Source organism: Pristis pectinata, chromosome 3 (genome assembly GCF_009764475.1).
Source record: "Pristis pectinata isolate sPriPec2 chromosome 3, sPriPec2.1.pri, whole genome shotgun sequence".
Taxonomy (NCBI): domain Eukaryota; kingdom Metazoa; phylum Chordata; class Chondrichthyes; order Rhinopristiformes; family Pristidae; genus Pristis; species Pristis pectinata.
The window spans coordinates 11,403,201-11,421,307 of NC_067407.1; the positions used below are offsets into that span (position 1 = coordinate 11,403,201).

At 44.3% G+C, this 18,107-nt stretch overlaps 1 protein-coding gene across 3 annotated transcripts; it reads left to right on the plus strand.

Moving 5' to 3' along the window:
* Window positions 1–4,817: 4,817 nt before the first annotated feature.
* lmo4 (LIM domain only 4) lies at window positions 4,818–17,408 on the plus strand. Of its 3 annotated transcripts, none has more exons than XM_052012565.1 (5): window positions 4,818–5,416; window positions 6,432–6,713; window positions 11,437–11,533; window positions 12,009–12,164; window positions 16,492–17,406. In XM_052012565.1, exons 2-5 carry the CDS (start codon window positions 6,475–6,477, stop codon window positions 16,498–16,500), a joined length of 501 nt encoding a protein of 166 aa, XP_051868525.1. In that variant the 5' UTR covers window positions 4,818–5,416; window positions 6,432–6,474; the 3' UTR covers window positions 16,501–17,406. The 3 variants fall into 3 exon arrangements, with proteins under 3 accessions (XP_051868525.1, XP_051868528.1, XP_051868526.1); XM_052012568.1 differs by having other exon boundaries at window positions 4,836–5,131; window positions 16,492–17,408; XM_052012566.1 differs by lacking the exon at window positions 4,818–5,416 and adding an exon at window positions 6,012–6,135 and having other exon boundaries at window positions 16,492–17,408.
* The last annotated feature ends 699 nt before the right edge of the window (window positions 17,409–18,107 follow it).

Genomic DNA, 18,107 nt, shown 5'->3' on the forward strand with positions numbered 1-18,107 from the left:
TGATCGAGACACCACACTCTTAAATCCAACCTGATTTATTAATTGTGAATTACTTAGCTTTGTCTTTTTTTCTAAAACAAAAAAAACTATGCTTGTCATATTTCATTCCTGCGTTACCGCGACGTGCTGCTAAACACAGGACTGTTAGATATCAGACAATATTAAGTCAAATGCAACGCTGCAGCTTTTTTTTATGAATCAAACATTCATAACAGATTACAAAAGAGATAACGTTATCAAGATTTGACTCGTGGAAGTTGGAGTAACCCTTTGCTGAAAATTTACAACATCAAAGCAAAATATATATTTGACATGGCCCATCAGTTCAATTTGCCTAGGTAGTATAATTTATAATTTTGTTTCTATAGTTACTAGCCAACGATTTGCAGTGGGCCTGAGCGTATCGTTGCCCCCTTTCCCCCCCCGAGAGCAACATTACGACGTGGTTCAGGCGGACAGGTGAAGTGTAGTCCAGTGGGGTTCAATGACAATGACCAAGGCAGCAGGCGGAGTTCCGCGCTACCTCCTGGCATTATGCGGCCCTCTGATCTCCCGTCCATATTCTTCTCGTGAAATAAGGGCCGAGTGTTGACAAATGATGCTAAGAGCTGCCATCAGTTGCAAAGTCCTGTATTGTTTTCCTTCCGCGTGTTGATGTCAGATTGTTTAGTGAGTTGTCAGATCATTAAAGGAAGCGGGGGATTGTCAGACCATCCAGTTAAGTTGCTCCAGTATAATCTTACTTGCATTTAAAATGGTTCGTTTTACAGGTTCAAAGAGGTTGCACAGTTGGGGCCCAATATGAAAAGTAAAATATCCTTTGACAGCAGTTCTTGGTATCACCAAAACCATCGCCATCTAAAACGCACAAAGCTTTTTAATATGTAATGCTGCTGCTGCTGCTGTGTGTGGGTGTGTGTGTGTGTGTGTGTGTGTGTGTGTGTGTGTGTGTGTGTGTGTGTGGGTGTGTGTGTGTGTGTGAGAGAGAGAGAGAGAAAGAGAGAATGTATGTGTGTATGAGAAAGAAAGTGAATGTGTGTGTGTCAGAGAGTGAGTGTGTGTGGTGGTGTGTCTAAGTATTGGTGTGTGTTGGTGTGTCTGAGTGTTGGTGTGTGTGTGAGAGAGTGTGCGAGTGTGTGTGAGTGTGTGTAGCTGGGGGTGGTGTTGGTGGTACAAATTTTGCAGGATGCAATGTTAAAAGATTAAACAATAAGTGGCACGTTCATGGACGGCCCCGATCGCAAATTACTGGTGTTGAGATGGAATGGTGTCCCGCTGACCAGATCATTTAGGTTCACCCCAGAAGATGGGATGTGATCAAAGGACAAAATTCCTGAGGCTGCTTGGAAGTGTTTAACACCTGTTGGTATATTTCTGGCCAAAGGCCAGAGCACAACCAGCATTGGATCTTTGTCCAAGGTGAGGAATGCTGAGGAATGGAACACTTCCCATTTCGTGAGTCTACTGCCAGCTTCAAACACTCCCAGATCAAGGAATGCCTGCCATTTTCTAATAGTCCAACACCATGAAATAAATACTTGCATTTCTCCAGTACTTATCAAAGCTCTGGGTGTCCCAAAATGTTTGGAAGCACCAAACGGAAGAAAGAGCACACTATTGCAAGGATGTATTCAACATATAAATAGTGGATTGTTCTGAGGATGTCACCCAGCCATCTCATCATATTGATTACAGATATTTCTAAACCCCTGTAAACTTTTGTGGCATTGTTCCTGATACATTTTAGAGTTCACTGAAATGTCTTGTCAAAAATGTGTACCTTAATGAAATATTATAGACAAACCATTCAAGATATTAAGGATGGAATTACAGAACTGAAATTGTACAGCTTCATTCACTAACTCAATTCATTAGTTGTCACAAGTTACCTGTGTCCAGTTCAATCTTTAGGCAGTATCAGTGGAACTTAACTGGCAATGTTTTGAGCCATTTTTCCCTTCTCCCTCAAAGTACTAAAATATCTGCATTGTAATTTAATGACTCCTGGCATTTTGTGCAACTATTCTGCATGTCAAGTCTAGTCCGTGAGCATTAGCCGACTGCTCCACACCAGATTCTGCTTTCACAGGGCACTTGCATTATCCTCTCATCTAGGTAACAGACCTACTTGAGATGTGATGTGATCTCTATCTAATTGGTCCCCTTCCTACACGTGGACTAATTCTGGTGCATACACCTGCAGCCTTAGTGAGACCAGGTAACCTGGTATACTGCTCCTTGTGCATGGTTAGTGTGACCAATAGCAGATTATTCTTTGAAGTTTGAGTCTTGATAACCTCTAGGCCTACTGAGTCAATTGCTTCAGTACATCCATGATGTGCAACTTCAAGGCAGGATTTGCAGCCTGACCCATAACTGCATCTCACTATGTATAGAGTTTCTAGGCTGTCCTTGATGCCCATTTGTTCAATAAACAGGCACACCTCTTGTTACCATGAAAATTCTGTTCAGCACAGTCCAATATTTATAATGCAGGTGGGAATGTAAGCTTGGAAAAGGAGAGTCAAACAATAGATCAACTGATCTACATTGCTTGGTCATCCACCAGGTGGTGCTTTTAACCAGCAAGCCACTGGGAAAGGGATGCAAGCATGCTTCAGACAGGGAGGAGAATCATGTGGGCAAAACTGAATCAGATATACTTGCAGTGAGGGTGTTGGACATGCTTTTCTTCTACATTTTATTTTGCTCCTTAATTGATCTCATAATGAAAGCTGCCCGTACAGTCTAGGAAAGTGCAAAGGTGGTGACAGTGCATAGTTGTCAACATTAATGTGTCGTCTGCTTTCTGCTGTGGTAACTAGTTTGCAATCATGATGTGAGATCCCCAAATATTTGATTCCAGCTGTGACCCTCAGCAATAACACAACATAACATAAAATCAACACTATCTACACCAACATGAACAAGTCAAAGCAAAACACGGAGATTCTCTCTGAGAGATTGTTTGGCGATAGGTTTCTCTGCCTTTCCCCTTTAAGATCTTGGATGGTGTAACACAGAGCATGATTGCCATTGAATACTTTGTCTAAAGGTTCACCCGTTATGTAAGGGTCCAGGTTGATGCCTGGCCGTCTGAACACAGGGATAATCAGAGTGAAAACCCATCTCAGGGCCACTGGCTGAGTACTGGGAAGTGGGATTAGTACAGTTAGGTTGTAATGGCTGACATGTCCCTTGTGGGCTGAAGGGCCTGTTTCTGAGCTGTATGACTATGACTCTTACCCAACACCCACATCCATCTTCACCAGATGATCGGGCGGGGTGGGGGGGGGGGCGGTGGTGGTGGGGGAGTCCTGGCTGATTTCACTTTGCCTCACACAATGGAATTGAACTTTCTTCTTTACAATGCTAATTCAGCATAGATTCAAGAATGAAACTGGCAGGTTCTTAGTCAGATCCCCAAACCCTTATCCAGTTGAACAGTCCCGGAAATTCCCAGAGGTTTCAGATGTTATCCAAGTAACAGCCAGGATCTCAATAACATCTTAAGAGTGTGCAGGAGAATAAATATGTAACTTTTAAGAACAATATTAATGTAAAGTGTCTTCTTGAACCGCTGGATTCCAAGTGCAGGAGGAGGCCGCGGGTTTTAGACCTAGTGACAATGAAGGAGCGGCGATATATTTCCAAGTCCCATGGCGTGTGACTTGGGAGAGGAGCGTGCGGGCGGTGGTGTTCCCATGCATCCTCTGCCCTCAACCTTCTGCGACAGTTCAAAACCAAAGACATTTTTATACGGGACTTTTCACGCCCCAGTGTTTCAGAGACAACGGGGCACTTCTGACGTGCAGTGCAAGCAACGTGGTGGCCAATCTCCACACAAGAAGCTCCCACTACCAGCAATGAGACAGATTATCTGTTTGGATGACATTGATTGTTGGACTGGTCAAAACACCGGGACGAACTGCCCAGATCTACAAGATAGTGCCACGGGAGTTTTCCCGGTGGGAAGGCAAACGGCGCACGGTTTTGGCTTCCAACAGCGCAGCACTCCTTCAGTACTGCTCACAACTCTGGAGTGGAAACCAGAGCCGAAAATCATCTGACTCAGAGAGACACATCCGCTGAGAGAGCAGAGTGTTTTATTTTAGCAACGCCGTGTCAAAAAAAACAGAGGATCTAAAAATTAATCCCCACCTTCTTCAAAAGCCAGTTGACTATTTGTTTGCTCTATTTTATGAGGCACTTCTGGATAACGAAACCATTCCAACAATCAACTGCTCGCGTGTAAATGATTCGCCAAGTGGTTAATGATATCCACTTTTTTTAAAAAAATCATATTTAGCCCTCATGCGTAGCTGGGTTTAATTCTTTTTCTTTTAGTTTGGTTACGTTCCCCTGTTAACCCTGAACACGCCGGCTGCTCAGTGCACTTTCTGAAACGATCTAAATGCTTCACTCATTGATGTTCAGGTTCAAAACAGATGTTCAGATTCGTTTGCTGAATGCATTCACATATACAATTCGGACTGTATGTTCTCTCTTTCTCTCTCTAATAAAAACTATCTTGAGACGCTCGCCAGATAAAGATTAGATTTAACCCGTGCAACCAGCAGCAACATTTAATTCCTGACGAAAGTATTAAGGTTTTACGATGTTCTACCTCGATGAAGCGCACAGATAGAACACATACGTGTTGTGTGCGTGCGTTCACGCTTTTTTGCGTTTCCCAGAAGGGGAGATTGCGGCTTACAGTTAACACAGGGGCTGTGTGATCTTGCCCTGCTTTTCTTGGGCGCTGGTGATTGGCTGATTCTGTTATTCCGCCTGAATTGTGCGCTGTTGGTTGGACTGCCGGGGCTGACGTGCTGCTCCGGGTGTGTGTGTGTGTGTGTGTGTGTAGCTGGATCCGCCGCTGTCACTAACACATGTAGGTCGCTGCAGCGGCGGAGCAGATCGGCCGCGCCGTGTGTGCGTGCGAGAGAGAGAGAGAGAGCGTAAACTCCCTCGCTCCCTCTCCAGAAGAAAGAAGCCCCGTCCTCCACTTGGCCTTCGTTGTTGCAACCCCCCCCCCCCCACCCCTCCGACTGATCCACCCAAAAAAAGAGGCTCCAGGACTAACCCGCCGCTCCGCATGCACAGAAGTTAGCAGCCGGACATCTCAAAGGCAAGAACTTCGGTTTACCTTGCGCCGTCAGCAGCCGACACGATAGAGAAAGCGCACATAAAGAGCTTTCGTGCTATTTCCAGACAGCGACCGATTAAAATACCATCAGGCCGATCTGTGGGAGTGCGCTGTGTAAAAGACTGGCGATTGGATTTCTTCATTTGCAATCGAATTCTAGACGCGTCTTTCAAGATCATCACAAATATCTGATAAGCAACCATTAAAAAAAACACTCCACATATACGCACGCACACACACACACACTACCGACCAAGCGGAGAGCAGGTAAGGCTGTAGTCGCGTGGAGACTATTAATCTGGGGGGAGAAAGGGAGGCGTTCGGATCTGGTTTGGCTGCGGCGGGGAGCGCACACACGGTGCCTTGTCGCCGCCGGTCTGTCTGTAACTGCCGATTTTCCACCCTTGTACCGACTGCTATAGTTCGCTGTGGCTCGGAGCCCCGGCCGAACCCTGCATTCACCCGAATGCAGTTAACTTAAAAGCTTTTCCCTTTTTTAAAAAAAAAATATTTTAAATAAAACACAGCCCCTCCCTCCCTAGTTCCCCACTTCGGAGGGAAACTTGTCGAGGCCCTACATCCTGGGTAGATCCCCCCCCCCCCCGGAAAGGCTGCCGATTTCTTTGCAATTGGATTTGTTTTGAAGATTTAATCAGTCCGAGGTTAGGGTTGGCGACGGGGATCCCCGAGATATTTCGTCGCCGAATCGTTTTGACTTTCCCTCGCCTCTCTTGCGGTCGCTGCAACCCCGCATTGAGACTGCTGTTGGCGTGTTTTATTTAAGGGGGCGAAAAAAATAACAAGGGAAGCCCGAAACATCAGGCACATGTGCAGGGCAGCTAACGGCTCCCCCTCCTCCTCCCCTCTCTCTTGCCTTCACGGAGAGGCGCATTCATCTTGAAATGACACGAAGGAAGCCACAACAGTATTGAGATTACTGATCAAGGACAGATTAGACCAGCATAAACACAGGCTTTGCGTAACAGGTTAACAAGCCACTTAATTGAGGTTGAGTTGGGGAAGGGAGGGGAGAGGGGAGAGGGGAGAGGGGAGAGGGGAGGGGAGAGGGGAGAGGGGAGTGGAGAGTGGAGAGTGGAGGGGGTGGGGGTTGCCTATAACGCCACTGCCGGTTTGGGCCTGATTTGAGATCTCATTCCTACCTCCAGCCGACCATCAGCAAAAAAATACACCAACCTTAATTGAAATATCTCGTGCTTTCTAACCTTTATTTTCCTCTTGTCTCTGTTTTTCCCCTTCTCTCCCTTTCCCCTCCTGAATGTAGATTCGAGCAGCTTTGCCATTTGAAACAAAAACATAAGAATATAATGGTGAACAACGGGAACTCACAGACGCCCACGGCCGGCGTGAACCGCGCGGGCTTGGCTTGGAAAACGTGCGCCGGCTGCGGGGGTAAAATCGCCGACCGGTTCCTCCTGTACACAATGGAGAGCTACTGGCACAGCCGTTGTCTTAAGTGTTCCTGCTGCCACGCTCAGCTCGGAGAGATCGGCACTTCTTGCTACACCAAGAGTGGCATGATACTGTGTAGGAACGACTACATCAGGTAAACCCTCTCTCTCTGCTCCTCCGGTTCCTTCCGACTTTAAACTCTTCGGTGCCCGGCTTGTTTTCTAAGGGTTGTTGGATCATTACTGCCCTACCAACAATACTTAGTCACCGGGTTTTCTGGATGCATGTCTTCTTGATCTCTCTTGAAAACCTCTCCTCTGCTCAAAATCTCCACCTAGTTCCTCCTCCCGACCTGAAAGGACAACTCTCAGCAGTGTATCTTTCTTTGAGGGCCACACAGGACTCTCCCCTGTTAAAGCCCTGGGTCCAGAACGGGAGGTCGCTGGGGAATTTTCTCCGGAGAATCTGCTTTTCAGATTCATAGCTACCACCAGATAAAAGTTGCAATGTAAAATTCATTCCATCAAGAGCGATGTAGAATCTTATTAAAATAGGTCTATCAATCTTTGAGACTCTCCACCCCTCTATCGCTGGAATAGTAATTGATTCGAAACAGACACAGGAAGGTAAACAGTAGCGCTGCCGGGGCCTAAAATACCTCATTTGAATTCTGCTGTTGTTTTTCAATCTTAAAAAATTCTTGAATTTTGTTTGCTGGCTTTACAATAGAATAGATTCACTGTTTTGGGGGTTTGTGGTACTGAGAACGCGAATTATAAGTTCTGTATCTGAATCAGATTCAGTTTATTGTCGTATACACCAGGGTGCAATGAAATTCCCAATACTATGATGTCCTTTTTATTTCTTGTGTTCTGGAACGTAAAGTAAATTTAAATGAGATTAAGAATTCTATAATGCGTTTTTAAAAATCCTATGCATCCGTTTGTAAGGGAAGAGGGGAATTCTAGACAATGGTGACTTTCACTGAACCTTTGCCCAGGGCCGTGGGGGGGGGGGGGGGGGGGGGGGCGGGGGGGGGAAGGACCTCACTGAGAAAGCGATGGCAGCGAGAGTTTGGGTTTGAGAGTTCGAAGACCATCCTCCCACGTGACACTCCCTCCAATCACCTAAATGGAAGAGGGACAGACCACAGGCTAAAACTTTCAGGAATTAAATGTTTAATCCCTGAAGGTGTTTTGTGTGTGTGTTTTCAAGGTGGGTGTAGGAAGATTGAGCGGTTAAGTTTTAAATGAACAAGTTTTATTTTAGTGACCTGGATTAAAAGCGTGCGAAGACCCAGGAGAGTTTGCATTAAACTTTGCCGCTGTGAATTTTAGTAGCAGTAAGCTTGTCAGACACCTCATCGAGAGGCCCAAATCAGCGCCGGGGGAGGGGGTGGGAGCTCGATTTCACCACGATAGAGAACTAATTGAAGTTGCATTATGTGCACAATTTCCCAGTGAAGAAATCGGACTGAAATACTGACTCCTCGCCGGCGCTTCCAGCGGAGTCCGGGACAGTCAGTCGGGGTCGGTTCTTGCTCTGGGTGTTGCCTGGAGAGGAAGGGGGGTTTGGAGGTGCATTCTTAATAAGTAGCGGGTTCGTGGGAGAGGAGAAGCCAGCTCGGTCCTCGGGCTGCAGATCTTTCAGGATAAACCAAGTGCACGTAAATCGGGACGATTTAAAAATGGTTAATTAGTGCAAGCCTCCTCGTCCTCTTCCCCCCTCCCAAACACAAAAGCACCATCTATTTATGACTTTAAAGTACGTACCGAGATATGAAGGGACTCGGTTTTGTAAACTGGTCAGCAGTAGAGATTGGCGTGTCCAAAATGACACAGCCAACAAATAAAATCATTTAATTAAGAAAATTGGCTTTTGAGAGTGGGATTATTACCAACTCGCCTGGCGCTTGTCCTCTCTGCTGTAATTCCTAGGCACGGAAATTAAATGAAAGGTCTCTCTCTCTCGTTCTCTCTCTCTCTCTCGTTCTCTCTCTCTCTCTCTCGTTCTCTCTCTCTCTGTGTCGTTCTCTCTCTCTCTGTGTCGTTCTCTCTCTCTCTGTGTCGTTCTCTCTCTCTCTGTCTCGTTCTCTCTCTCTCTCTCTCTCGTTATTGCAAGGTAAACTAAATAGTTGGTTACTTAATAACACTTCTGAAGTTTCCCCACTCTACAACACCGACAGCGGCCGGCTATTAGCGAGTCGCGGGAGGTAGGGGTGGTGGAAAAGTCCCCAGTATTTCAAATTAATTAAATCGCATGTAATTTAGGAGGACGTTTATCTTGATTTGTCATAACAATTAATTCAAAGTCCCCAATTCACCGGGGAAAAGATCACCTAGTCTGCATTAACCAAGCGTATATTTTTTTTTACCACTTTCTGTATTTCTTGCCCGCGCCAATACTGTCGCTACCTTTGATTTTTTTCTCAGCCTTTTCCCGTCCTTTCCACCCCCACCTTTCCTCCGATGCTCTATTTTTCGCAATTATGCAAAAGCACCACTTTATGTATCAATATATTCCGCCTCTATTAAAACGCTTGAAGAGTTCCATCTCATTTGGGCTCCGGCTTGATGCTGTGATTGATCGACTTGCTGGATTGTTGAAATATTAACGACCTCTTCGACTCGGAGCCCGAGAAGAAAATTGAAACCAATTTTCTGTCGTCACAGTCTGAAGGGAAGATTAAACTCCCCCCTGTATTAATTAGTCGGCGCTGGGCGTAGTGTTTCCCCTTGCTAGGAGTTGTAAGTAGAAACGGTTTCACCAGGTCCCACGTCAGACGGAGAGATACTTAACTGAGCACCGCAGGTCCTTGAAGTTCCATCAAAGAGCGCTGAATGAACTTGAGGAATCTCCTCTTTCGGTCTATTTACATTCGAGTCACGCAGCGCCCGGAGTGTAAAGTTTTCGTATAATGTTACACATTTGACCCTGAATTGTCTCCGCCACGAACCCGCTTCCCATCTGTCAGGATGTGCACCGTTTCTCCTTATTACCGCAAAACAGCCTCTCCCCCAAGTCCAGAGGGGACTTTTGGACCAAACAGTTGATGTTCGTGATTCTCCCTAGCTACTACATTTAAAACAAAATGGTTGGGAATTAATTCCGAACAACATGGCCCACGGTACGTTCTCAAAACTGGGGTCTTCAATGCAATCTGGCTTGTAAAACCCAATTCAGTAGTATGGGATGTGGAAGAGAGGTATTGTAACCGTCATTAAGAGGGTTGAAAGACTAGAGGTGTTTCACGTTAAGCCCGGTGACAACTGCCTCTCATTCACACCAAACTTTGGGTTAGAGAACACTCCGTGAGAGCAAGCGGACTTTGCAGTGTCTAGTAACCCTGTTGTACAGCTGTTAATCCTGTTTTGTCATTCACGCGGGTGAATGCCAGCGAACGGGCGAGGTCACGTCGCAAACTGTACCCGCTGACTGTGATTAATTCCCGCCCCCATACCAAACGACCCCTTTTCCCTCAGACCGCCCAGAGCCGCTTATTTCAAGGAGTGAGTGTGTGGGGCTGAGCTGAAGCTTCCTTCGCGCAGAAGTCAATATAATTCACCAGCGAACGTGTCGATGTGTCGTGTATCTAAACTAATTAGTTTTGAGATGGAGTTTTGATTGAACCCTGGCAATCGATGCTGGTGTAAAATTTGTTTCTCGGTCTCCTTATTAAAAGCTATCTTAAGCGGGCAGCTTTACTGCAGTGTGTCACTCGTCGATACTTTTAATAACTTAAGAGGCTATTTTCAACAACGTGGCAAGAACGAAGTCGTACGTTCGACATGCACGCTCTGTTCTTTACCGTGGCAATGAATGGCACATTCACAGGGATACATCTGGCACAAAGTCGAAGAAGTAGCGGTCCTAATTGGAGAAATATTATTTTCTTACTCGGACCTCTCCGTTGCCCGGCTGATTCCCCTCCCCAATGCAACCCACCGCACAAGCCAAGAGTGACGCATCCCCTGCGCTGCTGGTCAAATCTTGGTGTTGGGAACTGCGGGTGAAGTCATCGGCATGAGGGACGGGATTGTGATCAGACGCTGAAGCTGAAGAAATATGTTGAACGGAAAGACCGTCCAGGGTGGCGCCGGGGTCGGAGAGAGACAAGCCTTGGGAAGTTAATCCCCGTTAGATAACGTGAGCAGTGGGGGTGATGCTTGCACCCAACGAGGATGCCATAGCAGGGGACAGTCTCCTGGCCTTAGCTCGGATGGAAACCCAATAGAAACAGATTCAGCTCAGCCCAGAGCTGTCTATTCCTAAAAGAAAACCTTTGTTTATAGGGTGGTCAATGGGACTGATGGTTATACTTGGAGTCAAATAGGACCGAGCTCCCCGTACGCTCTCCCAGATAGGTGGTTGGATTGAAACCAGAGTCTTTTGGTAGGTCTCCTTCTGGAATTAGATCTCTCCCCCCCCCCGAACAACAGTTTTAGCAGAGACATTCATACCTTCTCTAAACCAGCCCCCTCCCATTTCAGGCACTGCTGTATCTGACTTGGTCTGTTGAAGCTCTCTCCCTAACTGTGTCATTCTCATTAAATTGGTTTAACGTGTTGATATCATTGTGTTAACCATCAAAACTTGATTGCAAGTGACTAGGTTTTTGAAATGGAACAGGGAGGTTTATTTTGGGTGGGGGGGGGGATAGGTAAAGGGGAGGGCTAGGGGTGGTTGAAATAATAAAGCCACAATTTCTTTATAAAATGTACCATTCTGTCATTTGCACCAGTGATAATTTATGCTAAATATTGGGAGCTGTGGGAATATCCCTCTCCTTTTCTCAGTGAACCCTATCTTTTGATTGTTAAAAAATTTCCATCAGCCCCTGTATGAAGTGTAACTCCTGCAACTCCTCTGCCTTCTAGATTGTTTGGGAATAGCGGAGCATGCAGTGCATGTGGACAATCTATCCCAGCCAGTGAGTTGGTCATGAGGGCACAAGGCAACGTCTATCATCTCAAGGTAATAGTATCTGCTTACGTTAAGGAATTTCATAGCTAATTAGCAAGGCAAATCTCTTTTGTCAGTGCATAGCACTGCTGTTGTAATCTTTACTTCCTTGGTGTGCATTGAACAGTTCTACACTATGTTGGTAGAAGTACTTAAGACTAAATTAAGCAATGCTCCAATTAATGCTGGGAACACATATTTGACTCAGCTGATTTATTTGAATGTCCATATTCTATGTTCACCCTCATTCTACCCCTTCTCACTTTACCATGATAATCAGTATCGCTTTCCTTCAATTGTATTTTCCTTTTAACTGCATTTATGCTACCTTTGCTGTCCTACTTGATAACAACTTTCAGATTCTAGCCCTTTACTGGCTAAAGAGAATTCACTCCTGAATTTCTGAGTCATGTCACTGATATTTATGACCCCTGGTTTTGGACTTTCTAATGACGTTGAAAATGGTGTCACTTTCCTATGTCTCCAGTGCTTTACCTGTGCCACCTGCCGAAATCGTCTTGTCCCTGGAGACAGGTTTCATTATATCAACGGCAGTTTATTCTGTGAACATGACAGACCCACGTCCCTTATCAATGGACATTTGAATCCGCTTCAGAGCAATCCTCTACTATCTGACCAGAAGGTAAGCAAGGATTCTTTTCAGCTTCTGCTCCATCTTTCGATTCTGTACAAGAAGGAAACTCTTCTGTCACGCTGTTTTGAATTTCATTTGCAGCTATTGTGAGTGTGACTTGGACATACCATAAAGTATGTTTAATAGGGCGCTATGTTGTTGGTAAATAATGCAGAAAAAACATTAGTACTGAAAAGAATTCAGATTGCCACTTTGATCGTACAGTGAGGTCATTGAAAAGGCACAGTGCAATCCATGTTCTGTTGTCTGATCAGACTTTCCGGTAACATTGATGTAGAGCTCTAGAATACAGGAACATTCCTTTTTTTTGCTGTGGCTGGGATTTTGGTGAAACGATTTGTTTTAGGCTGGCACTGGTGTCAGAACATTTTATTTTCTTTCAGAGCAATATATAGATTTTATTTTGGCTTTCCCAATAAAACATGCATCCTTTTACCCACTTGTTGGCAGATTTGACGTGTTTGAACCTGACACAGTTTGGTGTATGTGATTTGAAACATTCAACACTCGTTCAGTCCATGCTTGTTTTATCTCCAAACAACCCAGGTTACCTAGCATTCCAATAGCTCCACTGATCTGAGGAAGGAAGATTTTCCCTTCAACAGTTTATTGAGAGGTATAAAGTGCTGAATAAGTTGACAGCTGAGTAAGCGGAGGGGTGGGGGTAAGGGCATGATTACCTAGTGGTTCCTACCTTTTCAGTTTTTCCTGTGTTGATTTTTTCCCAGGGTAGGGGAGTCCAAAACTACGGGGGATCCCCATGGGTTTAGGGTGAGAGGGGAAAGATTTAAAAGAGACCTGAGGGGCAACTTTTTCACACAGAGGGTGGTGGGTATATGGAATGAGCTGCCAGAGGAAGTGGTTGAGGCAGGTATAATAGTATCATTTAAGAAGCACTTGGATAGGTACATGGAGGGGCGGGGCTTGTAGAGATATGGGCTGAATGCAGGAAGTTGGGAGTAGTTGGGTGGACAACATGGTCAGCATGGACTGGTTGGGCCGAAGGGCCTGCATCCGTGCTGTATTGCTCTGACTCTATAATACAAGCCTACACAGCTGGAAGAGCACATTACAGACTCATTGTAACATAAAATGTGCTTCATTTTTCTTCTTATTGATTTCCATTTCCTTGGTGATCTGAATATCCTCTCACACAGCTATTCCTCATTAAATATTGCAAAAGTTTCATTCATTCCACATTGTCTGCCTTTGATCAAAGGAGGGGGACTTTCTTTACACAGGATTACAGTCATGATGCAACTGTAATGTTACTCCAGATACTGTTGTACCACAATTATTTCTTTGTTTCATGCTCTGTCTTGACCTCTTTATCCAGTGCCCCTTGTATCAGTTTGTCATACAGATCCTACACCTGGTGAATCTAGTGCCAACACTTAGCACCCCATGACCCTAAGTACTCTCAATTCAATCTGTATTAGACACTGCAATAAATCAAGACCTTAGTTTTTCTTTTTACACACTGGCCTGGATGCCATGTAAACTGCAAAAGTCTCCTCTTGTCTGGCAAGATTTATGTCGGCCCAGTAGGTTGTGTGCCCAGTCACAGTGACCTCCACAACCTGGTCTGGTGCAATCTTGAGCTCAGTTTATGGTCCAGCCATCACTCCAGGTAGGTTTAGGACACAGTGTGATCAGGAGCACATGTGAGATGGGGCAAGCAGAGACTCAAGACCTCTTCCCCCACTTCCAACCTAAACCCCACCCTCACAATCCTCTCTCTAATCAAACATTTAAACGTGTAACATGAGGCTAAGAATGCAGTGTACACATGCCCCTTCTATCTCTTTTCACCCTGTCCATAAAGTCAAAGGTGGTTGTGTGTACCTCTCCCAAATCTAATTTCCTCCACATGGAACCAAGTTTAATGGGTTGAACCCAATCAGATGCAGAGAGAAAGTAGATGTAACGTTTGCCATGGGAGTTCCGACGATTTGTTAATTATTGGTTTAACACTATATATTGCAACACTATATATTGAAATTTCCCAGATGTTCCCATCCTAGAAGGGGTGTGGCAGAGTTTTAACATTGCTCTGTGCTCAGCGACGAATTAAAAGTAAGCGATCTGCTCTCTTCCATCTGTTAATGAGCTTCAGTTGGAGGTGGTTACACATTTCAGTCTCAGGAATGTTCTCTTTACACTTTGGACACTCTACGGAAGTATGTGCTGTGGCAATTGGAGGGAGAATGAGACTAGGCGCAAAGTTGGTGCTCGATCAGGGACACTGGGTCAGAGTTGATGTGGTGCAGTTGGTGAAGATTGACGTGTTAGAATCTGTGTGCTCCCACTTTCTGGTTTCAAGTGCCTCAGTCTCTTCTGCAGCAGATGGGACTTTGGGTATTGAGTGAATTGAGGGATGTGGAATTAGTCCAGGAAAGAGGTGCCGAGACAAAAGATCAGCCATGATCTTATTGGCTGGCAGAACAGTCACAAGGGGCTGAATGGCCTCCTGCTATTTTCCATACTCTAATGCAGGCAGTAGAAACATGCACACACAATGAAAGTGGTCAGTGCATTTTATCACAGTGCTGGGAAGGTTAATTGTGTGGAATTTTAACAAGTGCTAAACAGATGGGATTTTTCTTTAAGCAGCAGAGCATCATCAACAGTTTTACGACAAATGCAGCCTTGAATTTAAAATTTTTTTCCAACGCTCTCAATTTTAACCTTTTTATGCTATGGGGGTGTTTAACAAAAAAGCAACAGCTACTTAGTTTAATGTTAAAACAATTTCAATGTCCCCATAACCTGCACTTCTTTTGCTAATGAACAGAACACTGTTTGTTCAAATGGACAATCTATTGCCAAGGACAGCAAATGTGCCTGACAAGTTTATGTTTTAAAAAAAATGCAAAACATTTCCATTAAAATGGCATAATTGGTGTTGTCTCTGTCGATAGTGGCCGACATTTGATGTTCATTTATTAAATAGGCGCTAGGCTGCTCCCTAATCTCTTTGTTCAAGACAGACAAATTACCTTTCTCACACTGTGGTCAAACTCAGGGGAATTAAAGCTCAATGCCTCAGCTAGTTTAATTAGCCTGCGAGTGGGGGGTTGCAAATTACTAATGCACCTCGGGCTTTTAGTGGTTTGATGAAAGGGTAAAAAAGAGAAATGCACTAAACTGTTTAAAGTTTTTAACCAGTGAGAACTCAAGGCAGGACTTATTTTTTTAAATTAACTGTGTATTTAGTTAACCCCTTGGATGTTTGCTGTATTATATGGAAAGCAAGTATTCCTTCCAATAATTGCAGCAGTGTTGTTTTCTAATATTTACGGTACACTATTTGGTTAACCATTACAGTATTTCACTCCTGTTTGTGGAGACAAACTGTTTGCAAAATGCTGCAGTACGCTTGCAATACTTGTGTCTTTTATCTCCTTCCCATTGTAAGTGGTTGCAGTCTGTGAATTCAGTGATAGCGCAGTGTTTTAAATCTAGTCTGTTTCGTCCCCTTCTGTCTACTTGGGAAATCAAATCAAGGTCTCCATTTTGTAGTTATCATTTGGTAGGCACCTTTGTCTGACATTGGGGTGAGCAGGGAGGGTAGGTGGAAAAAAAAATCAAAGCTTTCCATTTTATTTGGCATACATCAGCTGATTTCAAAATGGAACGATTTAAGTAATGCAAAATTTAAATCCATTTAGTCAGAAGCTGACAGCTGCCCTGAATAAACGTTACGAGCCTGAATGTTGTGTTCTGGCTGCAACTCCTAAAATCTATTTGAAAGCTGGATTAATGTAATGGAGATGTTTACTTCGATATGCAGCTCATCTCTGTAGTGCCGCTTTTGGTTGAGTGAAATCGGTCATCTTGGTTGCCCCTGGCTCAAGCAAGTGAGCTCTGATGAAAGAAAAAGAAAAATAAACTCAAGCAGAAAATGCTTGAGGCACACAGCACCTGAAGGTGCACAGGGAAGGGGGAGACGAATATTTCTGTTGTAACCTTGGTGAGTGAAACTGGTATTGGCATTCAAGAGGCTTTTAGACAGGCACATGAATATGCAGGGAATGGAGGGACGTGGATCATATGCAGGCAGAAGGGGTTAGTTTAACTTGGCATTATGCTCAGCACAGGCATCGTGGGCCAAAGGGCCTGTTCCTGTGCTGTGCTGTTCGCTATTCTATGTATTATGGATTAGCCATGATCTTATTGAACAGGGGGCAGTCTAAAGGGACTGAGTGACCTACCCTTGTTTGTTCTGTTCGTGTGGCTGAAGGGAGGGGGAGGTGGGGGGATTCACACCTGCGCCTGTCCTGGGCTTGACCCCTCCCTTTTGTCTCTCTTCCAGGTTTGCTGAGATGGCTTGGAGCAGTGCAGAAAGCGTGCCTTCATCTTTTCAATCTGGCTCATCGCAAGTGGACCCCACTTTGTTCCAGTAGACAGTCATGTTTTTTGGCTGGTTTCAATGCCAGGTACACGACGACATTGCACACTTGTATACCCTCGCTAGTTTGCTCTCACCAAGCTCTTCTTGCATTCAAAATGACTTGAGGACACTAGGTTAAGGATTCTGTGAACCCCGGGCTAATAACTGTTCAGAAGGTGTGGGGGTGGGGAGGGGGGTTGTGAAGGTAAAAAAATAATCAAATGGCCATTGAAGGACATCTGGGATAATGACAAATTAAACTCATTATTGGAGGTTTTGAAACGTGCTATGTACCTACATTAATAATTAGCAGGGCACTGGCCTTGGGTTCCCCCCTCCCCCTTGTATTCTATTTTTCTTTAAAACATCCTTGCAAAAAAAAAGTGTTGGCTCTTTGTATTTCTAAGTGTTGTAAAGACAATGTGTTTATTGCTATTATTAATAAAGAGGCAGCAATGGGAGAAAAAAAAATCCAGTGATCTTTGTGGTAGTTCTCTATCATAAACACTTGTAGTGGTTCTCTGTACAATAACATGTATGCATGCATGTATGTGACTTGTCAAATGTTGCTTCTCTCTAAACCCCCCGTCCCACCCCCAGCAGAAACATCCCAGCTTTCCAGTCTCTTATGTAGGACTTTAAGAATGGAAATTTTATTTGTGATATTTTCAAACAAAAAACATTTGCTCTAGTATGGTGTATTTAAATAATAAAAAGCTTGAAATGGGGAAAGATAAGTTTTGTGTGTTCTTAATAGACTTAAATAAGTACTATAAACTCCAGTAAAGCTGTTTGTTGGAAATGAGTTTGTTTTAATGCCAACTTTTAATGTGTCCTGTCTATTGGCTGCAACAAAATAAAATGCACTTTATGTACTTTAGATTATAGGCCTATTACATTACAAATGTCATTCCTGTTCCGATAATCCACATGTGCACAGTAAAGAGATGTCTTTGATCTGCTTGTGATGGTAAGGGTGTGTGGGTGACTGGTAATGGATCTGAGAGCCTTCAATCTAAAGTTGTGTCATAAATCAGCATCATTTCAGATACGTTTGTAAGTATTTAGCGCCGAGTTTTTAAAACTAAGAAGGATTAATGAACTCCCCTTGGAAGGAGCTGAAAGTTGGAGTAATCCTTGTCAGTTTTGATGCTGTGCATGGACCTGCAGTCCGTCAATGAAACGTATGTCCCAATGTTAATGTCAGGTTTTTTCCCAGAACAAACAGGGAGCACAACATTCTCTGAATCAGGGCAGTTCTGAGCCACAGTTTATAAGCCATTAAAGAAGCATCGGAATTGACTGCAATTAATTTTTTTATCCTCCCCTTTTCTGGTTGCATTTTATTAGAGAGTTGCATCGTACCAATACTGGAAAACTTATTAGGATACCCAGTGAAGAAAACAGCATTTGCCTTTTGCTGCTGGGATCTTTTCGTAACTGCTGACTGCAGAGTCTTTACAAAAAACAAGCACAGATGTGTTCTTTTGAATTTTTGCAACTAAATTCTGCTGATTTTCATAATTATGACTTCTGTC